The 12,146-nt window shown below is 41.1% G+C and overlaps 1 protein-coding gene across 2 annotated transcripts in view; it reads left to right on the top strand.

The window, feature by feature from the left end:
- Window positions 1–147: 147 nt before the first annotated feature.
- Window positions 148–12,146, top strand: part of LOC119913373 (LIM zinc-binding domain-containing Nebulette-like) — a 114,915-nt gene continuing 102,916 nt past the window's right edge. Inside the window, exons 1-2 of one of the 2 annotated variants that reach the window (XM_038732798.1) lie at window positions 148–446; window positions 5,606–5,700. In XM_038732798.1, the coding sequence (XP_038588726.1) occupies window positions 378–446; window positions 5,606–5,700 (164 nt within the window). In that variant the 5' untranslated portion in view covers window positions 148–377. The remainder of the gene's footprint in view (window positions 447–5,605; window positions 5,701–12,146) is intronic. The other variant, XM_038732789.1, reaches the window with a different exon arrangement.

The following is a 12,146-nucleotide window of genomic DNA, read 5'->3' as shown; positions in this document are numbered from 1 at the left end:
TCTAAAAAAAAACCTTTAATAAAGAATGACTGATTAGGTATTATTTTATTTTGTAGTTACCACGAAGCCATTTCCTGTTTTCTGCCCGTTACTTTCCGGTTTCCTCCTATCTAACTCCCGGTAGCTTGTCGCGGACGGATCGGTCCCCGCGCAGCAGCATCCAGCCCTTCAGACCGCACGGAGAGCCGCGGACTGAGGCAGCAGATCCTCCGTCTCCCTGCTAGATTTTCAGCCTTTGCACTTTGTTTTCAGGGTCGCAGGTAGAAGAGTGTCTCAGCGGGGACCTCTGGACGCTTTCTGGACAACATTAATTAACTTCCATCTCCGGAAAACAAGTGGATTTTAACCCGCTGTGGAGCAGCGAGGAGGTTTGGAGGATGAACCCTCAGTGCGCCCGCTGTGGGAAGATCGTCTACCCGACGGAGAAAGTCAGCTGCCTGGACAAGGTGAGAGCAAACACGCAGAACCATCCAGGTGGTATTTACTCTGCACAAACCGGGTCTCAGGAACTCGCTAAACCGGCGCAGATCAGAGGTCAAGCTGCAGGTGGATCACGTGATGTGTGGACGCAGGTGGAGGTGCACCAAACACACCTGCACTGGGCTTTAAACGTCCCACAGTGGATTATAGAGTTATAGAGAAGAAAGGCGTTAAAGTTTCAGTTGAGAACTCTGGAAATGATGCAGATTGATTGATTGGCTGGTTAGTTGGTGTTGTATTTCTCTTTTTAAATATCCCTGAGATGTGTTGACAGTTGAACTGCACTGACCTTTAATTATGAATGATTTCTTCCAATAGTCTCTACTGTGCAGCACCAAAATAGATTGATTACAAAAAAACAGCACGTTGGCCTACTGATGACTTTCAGTCCTCTGATGATTGAACATGGACATATTTCATGATTAATTTAGTTAAATGTGTTGATGCATGGGAAGTTTATGTTTAATTTATTGGTTGGTAATGGTTTACTATAACTAACTAACTATAAATATAAATCTGTTCCATGATTAAAGACACATCATTTTGTAAGTAATCACAAACATCTTTGCCTTTTTATTCAAAAGTAAGTGTTGATTTTTGTGTTTGCACGGTAACACCTCTGTAATAGTCTGTTGCATAATGGTGATAAATTATTAATTTATCTTCTGCAGTCTCATGCGTTCAGTGTCTGTCCTATGAGGCATCAGATGACACAACAGCATGTAGGCTGCTGCACATATCAGCTCCAACCTCTTATAATAAAAAGACTCCAATTTCACAGAGCTGTTAGAAAAGACTGTTTGTCGATGGTGAAGGTGAACAAAACATGTCAACATCCAACTTCATTGTTCAATATCATTGAAATCAGTAGGATCCAGTTTAAAAAAACAAAAACAAAGATCACATTTATCTTCTGTCCTGTTTGGTTAAAGCTGACATGAATTGTTTAAAGAGAGAAAAGGGGTTTTAAAAGAGCCGAAACTGTGTGAGAGGCAGTGATTTATAGAGGACGAGGCTGGCAAAGAAACAAAGAAGTAAACAGAGAGAAAGTGAGAAAGAGAGTGTGAGGGCGAGAGAAAGTCCCTGCTGTCCTGTACAGAAGCCCTTTTAATCGGCCCTTAGGTGCCACTTCTTTTCCATTTTCACTACAAAGACATGAAAACCAAATTTCAAGTGAGAATAAAAGTTAACAAGAGAGAAGTGTTATTTTTCCAGATTTTCCAGTATTGTCTTTTATATTTTTTACTCCAAATTCCTGCAGAGTCTGCTGTTAAAATGAGACTTTGTGCCAATTACAGGCCATTGATTATATCCACATTGATTATAGTCACTTTAAGGTTTAAATATCGTGGAAAGGACATTGTTTTTGCATATTTTCTGCATATCCCATGTATACTTTACATCAGAGGTTATTAAACCTTTTTCTCGTCAAGGACCCCTAAACTGACAATTAGACCAGGCACCCCTAAATTGATAAGATTTTGTCCCAGGTACCCACATCTGATTGGATTATTGTTTTTAGATGATTTATTTACCAAAATAGTTGTACCATATTTCATTGTGTTGCTAATGGATGGAATTATAGTAAAAATAAATGATTACACGTTTTGGCGAGAACCACTGCTGCACATCGCAGAGCGACAGTGCCAAAAATAAAAGTAAACTGGATGTTCACTGCGATGGAAAGCAATGGCTGAAACAGACATGCAAACTTTATATGGATGCATTTAAATTGCAAATGTGTACTGCACATGATTTGTAGGTGAGGTGCATAACTTGTGAACACGCTGGGATAGTCTTTAAGGGAAAAACATTTACTAAACTCTGACGAAAAGTTCGACTGGCACTGGGTTTTTAAGGCCAATATTGATATTTAAACATTAAAAAAAGTATAATAATGATGCATCAGCAGGGATTTGTTTGTTTAACATCAACACCTGACATGAACCTTTTTTTTGATGAGGATACCTTAAATTGTTAGGTTATTAATAATAAAGACTTCTGATAAAGATGCTGTATGAACTTAGTAGGATTGATAGTAGATAAATAAACCTGTCGTTCCTGTCTGGTGGACAGTTTATGAAATGACCACATGGGCGGCCAATAAACTTACTATTGGTAGATATACAGTGTTTGCTAATACTAATATGTCTGTGATGACCTATTTTTTTATTAGGTAGGTAGATTTTATTGTCACAATCCAACAAGTTGTGGAATGAACTTTTAAACTATTAAACCTCTATTAAGTCCCATTGAGATTTAACAATCTCTGGCTAAGATAGTAACTGTACATTAAAAACACAAAGACAAACATACAATATGGGGTCGACCTGAATTATGTGCAGTTGTGTGTAAAACTTCTTGGTACAAGTTGTGAATTGGACACCCCTACACACTAGGGCTTTGCCATTGTGTAATTTCAATAATATTTAGATTAATTAATCAGCCCCAATACAAACTGTTTCTAAATGAGACTCCCTCCTCCAACTTATCCTCACTCTCTTGCTCTTTCGCTGCATTTAAGCACAGGATTAATACAGAAGGCATATGAGCATATTAACAACTCAAACACATAACTTAGCGCTGATTCACTCAAAGGATTTGAATAATCGTAATGCAGGACAGATGGACGGCGATCTGAACTGGAGACGGACTTAATTCAGTTTTGCTCTGCGGTCTGTCACATTTTGATCCGAACAAATGTCAGTTTTCGTCCAGCCTCCGTCTGGATTTATATTTAGTTCATGGAAGTTGCTTCCACTTGCTTGTGTAAACACTAGCTGTCAAACAGAAAATCACAGGAAGACGGTCCCGCCCATGCTCTTTGATTGACGGGCTGGTTAGTGAGAAGTGCAGCGCTGAGGCATCCCTGAGCAGCGGAGGCGGACACAAAACAAAAAGTGGAGCTTCGAGGAAACAGCAGTTTGACGGAAAAATCACTTACTTGGTGTTTCCGAAGCTTTCAGCCTCATCTCGTGGCCTTTCTCAGCACATGGAGTTGGTCTGTTGTCATGGAGACGGTTTAGTTGTCATCATGTGTAAGTGACAGTCAGGTGATAACCGGTTGTCGAAGAAATCAAAGCATCCAAGTGGGGTCCCTCAAACAGGACCCACCTGAGAAGAAGACTGGAGCTGAAACCTCCGGGTCTGAAAAGTGAAGCCAACGCTGAAGTTGCTGAAACCAGCAGGGGGCGACGCCGCTTGTTGCAAAAAGAAGTTTGATTGTATATAGGTTTATGAGAAAATGAAGCTACTTCTCAGCGGATTTATTCCCTCAGTAAACACTTTCCTGATGAGTTTATGGCCTCAGTCGCTAGTTTCAAGTCTTCTTCAACACAGCATGATGTTCATTTAATAAATTATTTAGAGGAACATAGACCAGGAAGCAGGGGAGGCTTTAAGGTGGGGCTACAAGCTGATTTACAAGTTGCTGTTAATCAGGATAAGAGCGAGTTGTATCACTGCACTGTGTACATTTAACTAGCTGTGAACTTGTTTTTGGGTGCTGTCTGTGTTTTCGTCTAAAAGCTTTTGACAGCGTGTTTTAGTTAATTGTAACATTTTGGTCGTATTAAAATGTCTTATTCAGCGTTCGGTTGCACTGAAATACACTCTAAGGAGTCGGCTGTTAATTTTTTCCAGTATTTTGTTGTAAGTCTATTTTCAATAACTAAAGTTAGCATCCAAGTTCACATTGCTAACCAAGCGAACTAGCTCCACCCTCTCGTCCGAATATGGTCACTTCCGGTTCCAAAAAACCAAGATGGTGACGGAGAAAATGCCAAACTCAAGCCTTCAGAACGGTAGTCCACAAATCAACGGGTGACGTCACAATGTCTGCGTCCACTTCTTTTATACTGTCTATGCGTGTAAGGCTGCAGAAGATTTTAGTATTCGAAGCTTCGATAGATTATTTCAACGATTCATCGATGCCGCCCCCCCACCCCGGTAACAGAATCAGCTGTGCACGTTTATAGGTGATAGATATTTATTAGTCCTTTCGGAAATTCATAGTGTGTCATAAAGCAAACATCAGACCAACAACTAGACAGCTGCTTTACAAACACAAACATCACCCAACGGGAAATGAGAGATCCTGCACAGGAAACAGCTGTTGTTTGTTATTATAAAGATGGCGATTATAAAGACAAAGAATCTGGGTGAAAGGATGGATCAGCACACGCAGGTAGCAGGGATTGTCTGAGCTACAGAGAGCTGGAGGGGAGTTAAAAGGTGCAGCTCCCCGACACCCAGTTAACTCCTGACTGTGAGGCTACAACTCACGGCCCAAAAAGGAGAACAACAAACACTCGTGTGCACATTTTCAGCTGAGGACTGCGGCTTACTTTGGCTTCAACTCAACAATCAATCATGATTTCAGTTAAATGCTAAAGTTGCTGTTACTGTTACCTTGTCTCTGGTCCGCTGGCAGAACACCGGCTGCTTTCTGATCAGATGCTGTCGTGCTGTTGCCGAGGCGACATAAGTTTCGTTTTACGGTGGATTTATGGTAACATTACAGAGTTGTTGTCTTCTTTAGCTTGAAATAATCCCATCATAATCACTTCGTGTTCACAGCATAAGCGCGATGTCCGACAGTTATAAATGTCTGTGCGAAACGGTGAGCTGTACTATAGTTACATGGATTAAACGAAGCATCGTCGATGCATTTTAGTATTCGATTTTAGCGATTTAATCTGTGAATCGTTTCAGCCCTATATGCATGTAACATGTGACAGAAGAAGCAGCAGAAACCCTGGACAAGAGACTGAATAAACAGACGTCTATGAGCTGACCAGACCGAAACCTCTCACATCATCGGCCTGGCAGCGGTCAAAGTGATCGACCAGGTTCACACCTGACACCCTGTTTCAACAGAGAAAGGGGTTACCATCTACTCACATTTACATGCATGTGTTATTACGAAAAAATCAACCACCTTCATGATTAATGAGCAAACTCCCATCCGCTGAAGTAACCACAAGATGTGACTGAAAGTTTCAGAGACACCAAGAAAACATAAGAGCGACTTCAAGACCCAAACCAACCCATCAAATCCAGTATTGATATATGACTGTGTGTGTGTGTGTGTGTGTGTGTGTGTGTGTGTGTGTGTTGTCTCCAGAACTGGCATAAAGGATGTTTCCACTGCGAGGTTTGTAAGATGACCCTGAACATGAAGAACTACAAAGGCTACGACAAGAAACCCTACTGCAATGCGTGAGTCCTCATCCATCTCTCTGTCTCTACAGTATAAATAACATCACACACCCCTGAATGTTTTGCACGTTGTACACTGTGTGATGCTCTCATCGTAATAACTATAATGTACTTGCAATTATCGTATTGTCTGCTTATGCTGTCTATACAACATTTCAATTAAAGTGATATTATTTTCTATTTGTGAACTGTCTCGGAGTATAAACACCGTCCTTTGGCTGTAGCTGCTGTGTTATTATCTGCATCTGTGCCCCGCGGGCTGTTCATATCTGTGAGGCGACCCTTTCAGGTTTTTATAGCAGCGACGTTTATGGTCGGTGGTTGTTTTCTGTGGTTGTGAGCCCGGCCCTGTTTTTCTCTCCACACTGCTGGTTCTGTTTACAGCCCTGAATCTGTGCATTTCTCTCACTGAAGTTCTGCTAACAGGCTCTGCTTGTTATTATCTGTACGGCAGGATGCACCACACTGCCATTTATTGCCCCAGAAGAAACCTCAAAGGAGGCAAAACTTGGATCTGTGTTTGATGGATGATGCTTGTAGATTATAGCTTGTGTTGAAAATGTTGTGCTGGTGTCTGACGGCTGCAGAAAGAAAAGGCTGTGACCTTTGACCTGTTGGTTGCTGGGAGTTGGTGCTCATAATTGTGACTATTCTATCCATCACTTTCCACTACATACACGCCTGTTCAATGCAGCAGACATTTAGAAAGATAAGAAATACTTGTGGGGAAAGTAATTGTTCATTTGTTATTTCTGTAAGTTGTGTCACAGATAAAGATCTTTTGAATCACAGCCAGCAGAGAAGAAAAGCACACTTTGTTCACGTCACCCTCCTGTCACACAAACCAGCACTGACTTATTGGCTCTACTAACACACTCATAGATCCGCAGGTACACACCAGTGGACTTAATGGCAATGGGGTTAAAGTGACCTTTGACCCCGTGAGGTTAAAACGGCGTTTTCTCTCAGCTTGTGCAACACACCGTCTTTGTTTCCCCTCAGACGTCTCTCGCCCTCCTGCAAGCAAACAGCGCTTAAACCCTGAGCGGGCCACCCCATGTGAGGCCGGTGCAGCTGGTGGCGTTTATACTGACAGGTTAAATTTGAGCAAGAAACAGTTACAAACGAATCATTTAAGGTTTGTTTGTGGATTATTTGAACTTGAATCTGTTTATTGCTTCACAAATGCCAAATCTCCATTTGTCAAATACAAAAACTTTATTTTTGTAAAAAATATGAGGCTACAAGAAGAGAGCAGGTGAAGAGTTACTGTGAACAAAAGTTTGTTATTCACTTTCAAAGCAACCCACCTCTGATCTGACCTTATCGTCGGGACAACACGATTCGTCAGATGAGTGTTTTCTGATGAATCACAAAATTACTAAATGCCTCTTATTTACATTTCAGCTTTTAAATTTAGCTTGGTTTTGTGCTGATTAACAATAAGGCAATAAAATGAATACCGCAATAAAAAAATACATGTTGCAGTGATCATTTTTGGAGAAAAAGTGACAGCCCACACTAAACATTTATTGTGAAACTGCTTACTAAAATTCAGTCTCACTCCCTCAATCATCACCAACGCTTATCCTGCGTACAGGGTCGCGGGGGGGCTGGAGCCAATCCCAGCTGACATCAGGTCACCAGTCCATCGCAGAGCCACACGTAGACAAACAACCAGTCACACCTGTGGAGTGCAGTCTGTTACCTGGATATCAATGGTGCCACCTCGCCTCTGTGTTTACACCTGGTACTGTTAATGTGTCAGATGAGACCTCCTAACCTGCGACTGAGTGATTTGAAGTGGCGGCTTGGACTCCCTTAGAAAGTCTTAAATGTGTTCTATAATATGTGGCCTCCTCATGCAGACCTAGTTACCTGTTTACCTCTGGTGCCAAAGTCAGACTCTCGATAACACGATAACAGTCTGCCAGTCCTGCCTTTCTATCTCATTACATTTACATTTGCATTATGTAAAATGGTAAATGTATATCTCGTTATTTAAGCTTGTACATGCAGCCACAAACTAACACCACAGAGTGTTTGATTTACTAGTTACTGTGGGTCTAAAAGTGACTAAAACCTTGAAAGTTTCAACCTTGGACAGAAACAAGCATGTCAACTCATTCACCAGTAGCGCACACGCACACACACACACACACACACACACACACACACACAGCTCTAAATGTGGCTACCTGTATGCAACCTTTAAATGCAGTATTTTATTTCCTGTAGCTGTTTATTGAACTTGCGAACCAACTTGTGTTTTATAATCTCACTATGACAGCTACAATACCTCTGGCATATAGAGCATCCTGCAGATAGATTGATGGATGGAAATAAGCAGTTTCTCTGTTTACTGTGTAGGTTAATTCAGGCCAACCCTCCTTTGTGTCTGACACACTGGATCTAACTGCTCCTGAGTGTGTTTTTCTTTCCACACTGTGTGTTTGCCCTCTGCTGAAGAATGTCACAGCGGGTCAATAAGGACCTGCAGGGTTACTTATTCCACTTAACATATCTGCTTTAAAAGCAAAACATTTCAGGCTTCATGTGTTCAGGACGAGGAGTGACTCAGTATGCCATCATACAGACCCTCAACGTCCAGAAAGATGATATTATTATATTCCTCGTGCACACAAAAAGCTATATTTCGTTTGTTTGTTTAGTTATTTTACAGACAGAAAACGGCTCTTTTTGACAACAATAGTAATAATTTTGGTCTTTTTTTTTTTTTTATTCAGAACATAAATGTGAAAATTTAAAGTAAGTAATTTCAAAGCTTTAGATTGGGTTCTAGTAATTTATGATGAGCTTTCATCATTTTATGGAGTAAAAATCAATTAATTAATCGTAAAATAATCCCCCGACAGAACGTTGTTAGCTTTTAACTAAAAATATGAAAGAAAGAGAAAGTTTCAGTGAAGTTTTTTTTTAAAGGGAAAACACAACAAGGTGCACAGAGAAGACGAGGCCAGATCACTGTTGTTTCCTCATTTGTTAAATTTACAGTTTTCTGGATCTCTGTGCAGTCAGCTCCTTCCTTTGCTGGCTCTCTGTTGTCTGTCTCTATGGAAAGTCGGTGTGGCAGGTTTGTTTACTGTGATGAAAACAGCTGCTGACTGCCTGCAGGGATTTCTTACTCATCAGTGAGAGTTTTGCTTTTGTCCCTCAGTGTTACATGTAGCGCTCGGTGTACAAAGCAGCGTCCTGTAATTAAAGAGAGTCTCTGTGAGGCTCCCTCTGACGCTACTTGTTTTTAGAGCCACGTAACCGGTGTGTGTTGAGGAAAAGCCCGCCGGCTTTGTTTTCCTTGGCTTTCTGTGTCTGATCTGTCTGCATTGTTGAGCTGTGGCTCCGGTCGACACGGTCGTGACAACAATAACATCTGAATTGATGGCCTGTATGGCTTTCTATTCATTTCCTCTGTAGCTGCTTGCGGTGGATTCTTGAGGTTCTTGGATTGTAAAACATCAAATCTGATCCACAAGACCAGTAGAATCTGCAACTTCCTGGTCTTATTGCAGCTGCTGCTGTTGAACTGTGTTGTTTTGAATGAAGGGAAACAGAGTAAAGGTCACATGTTTACCTCAGGAATCTGTTTTTTTCCCAAAACTATTCCTGCCCAGCCATTTAAAACAGAGTACAGAGAAACATGCCTCCTGGTCTAGCAGGCCACGGGCAATATTGAGTCCTGTTTTGGGTCCATTTCTGTTTTTGGCGTCCATCTGATTCAGCAAGTAGTCTTCTCACAAGTTTACATCCAAATGTGGTGCAAAATTTTAACAGAATTTTCCAGAAAAACAGTAAAAGAAATGTGTGTTTAATTCATGTTGTGCAAGTATTAAGATTTGGGGACATCCAGCTGTTAAACCGTTGCAGGAGAAGAGGACGTAATAAAAAGAGCTCCAGGAAAAATCTCCGTTAGTTTCACGTGTTAATGTGAGGAAAGTTTCAGCCTCCTCTTCACTTCACACAGATCTGGTGTTTTCATCTCTTCAGTGGGAACTTCTTGATTATTTTGATTATCTGCCTGTTACTTTCAGGATTAATTGTGAGAAATGCTCATCACAGTTTTCCAGAGCCCAAAAGTGACGTCATCAGATTGCTTCTTATGTCCAACCAGCCGTCTAAAACCCAAAGACTCTTCATTTATAAATGACAAAGAATAGAAGCAATTCCTTAGATTTAAGAAAATAAGACACCTGTTTTTGCCTAAAGAAATGACTGAAACGAGTTATCGATTATGAAAATAGTCTAATCTAATCAACTAATCGTTGCAGCTCTACTTCAGTGACGTTTAAGTCACATGCTTCATGTACGTCATGATTTAATTATTTAGTCTGTTTTGAAAAACAACTCCCAGTTCGCCCACACCTCACTTTTTCTGACCAGCGAGTTCAACGTTAAAGTCCAGGGATGCAGTTTATTGGTGTTAGATCTTTGCATCTGTAGTTTAAAACTGGGTAAAGCAATAAAGTCAGTATTTTTTTTTGTTAAAATTATTGAAATTCTGTTTATATCCTGCCAGTAAATCAATCGCTCTGACACAAAGAATATCCTGGATCTGTGGCCATAACTTATCTGAATGTTCCAGTTCAGAGGGGACGTTATGGACTTTATGACCATGGTCCTGTGCTTCCTAAGGTCCTCTGCTGCTCAGAAAGGGACGCCTGACAACAAAGGAGAAGGATTACAGAAGCACATGAGACTCAACACACTCTGACTGACTGACTTTATTAAAGGACTAATAGACCAGAAAAGGAGTTTTCACAGGTTATATTGAAGTGAGGATGGAGGTCTCAGACTCTTCCCTCTCACAGACATCATGTTGAAGACATGACACAGAAACCACAGCGAGTAGAAACACACAGAGACGTGGATTCCTATGGCAGGTCATGAGTTTTAATCTGTAGTGTGTGACTGCTCTGTGTGAACCAGGATACCTTATGACCTCTGAGCTGTGATTTTAACACGGCACTGCCGAACCAAACCGGCTGTTTTTACGTCACAGTTTGGGCTTTTGGTTTTTGAATTTCCTGTTTTATTTTTGAAGCTGGTGTTGATGTTATTGTGATTGTGTCCACCTGTGCCTTTTTTGTCACCTGCCTCTTGAGTATTTAGGTCTGCGTGTCCTCTTTGTTTTTGTCAGCTCGTCTTTGTATCGTGCCCAGAGGCTCTACCTGCATCCCTGGCCTGTGTGTTTGTTTCTGTGTGGATTTCTGAATTGGTTCCCACCCTGGAGTTATTGCTTTTCTGTTGTCTGTGGGCTTTCTGGGTTTGCCTGTGCAACAGCGGATTATTTGTCTTTTGTTCTGGACTGTTTTGTTGGATAATTTCGACATTCACTTCCGTAAGCTTGGTGTCCCAGTTTGGGTCTTTTCTGTGTCTGCTATTAGGTTGTATCTATTTTAGTCTGAGTTGTCAAAAGCTGAAATATGTCACTCGTTAAATATGAAGTTGCACTTACGCCTGTTTCTTCTTGATATTAGAGCAGTACGGCTTTTTGGTTGCTCCCCCTATGGCAGCGGAAATTATTAGCAGCGTGCGCCTGTAAGCCTCAGCTCAGGGTGAATAAAAACTGAAGTTACAGAAAGATCAGGGGCGATGAAGAGGAGTTAAAGAGAAAGGGTTTAAGTCAAGTAAGTCACAGAAGGATTACACCCAAATTCTCTAAATATTTAGAGTTTTCACTCACATTTCACATGTTTGTAGATTCTTCTGCACATTCACAAGTACGGATTGAGATGCAGTTTCACAACTTTTGCAAATTATATGGCTGTGGCTAATACCTCCATACCTCCCTTGCTGTCTTTTGATTTGAAAGGAAAGCACAAAAAGAGAAACACCAAATATCAAAAGGTACGTTTGAAAGATTATTTACACCCAGTGATGAAGCAGAGGGCGTTTCCTTTTTGCTGGTGGTTTTAAGATAAAATAAGATGCAGCACAACGGAAACAGTCTGATGATGACATTCCTAGCAGGCGCCTTCCTGTGTGAGATCTTTTTGTTTAATTAAGTTACCCTTTATGCTAATTAGTAATCATCAAAGCTGGTTATGTAACGCTGCACACCAGCTGCTTGTATGAATATGAAGACGCATGCGGCTGATCTGACCAAAGTTTTTTAAAGAGGTCTCTCTCTCTCTCTCTCTCCATCTGTGTGTTAACATGAACTCACATGTTGTGTGCATATTAATAGCAGCTCAGATTGTTGTGATAAAGAGTGTGTGGTTATGTAACGCTGCTGCCCACATAACCCACATCACTGCTCTCTTTTTGTTCTCTTCGGGAGCTCAGAGAGAAACACTTCGTTTCTGTCTTGTTTCCCTGAGAACAAGAACTGAGAAAAGCAGGAAACGGATCCCGGAGCAGACGTAGGCTATAATATAATTTACATTCATGGCATCTTAGCCAGAGTGACTGTACAGAGAGAGCAGGTG

The sequence above is a fragment of the Micropterus salmoides genome, unplaced genomic scaffold (assembly GCF_014851395.1).
Source record: "Micropterus salmoides isolate LMB-PRFRI ecotype aquatic unplaced genomic scaffold, ASM1485139v1 Ms_hic_scaffold_1, whole genome shotgun sequence".
NCBI classification, from domain to species: Eukaryota; Metazoa; Chordata; class Actinopteri; order Centrarchiformes; family Centrarchidae; genus Micropterus; species Micropterus salmoides.
The sequence above is the reverse complement of the archived record's forward strand: the minus strand, read 5'-3'. Positions and strand labels throughout refer to the sequence as shown.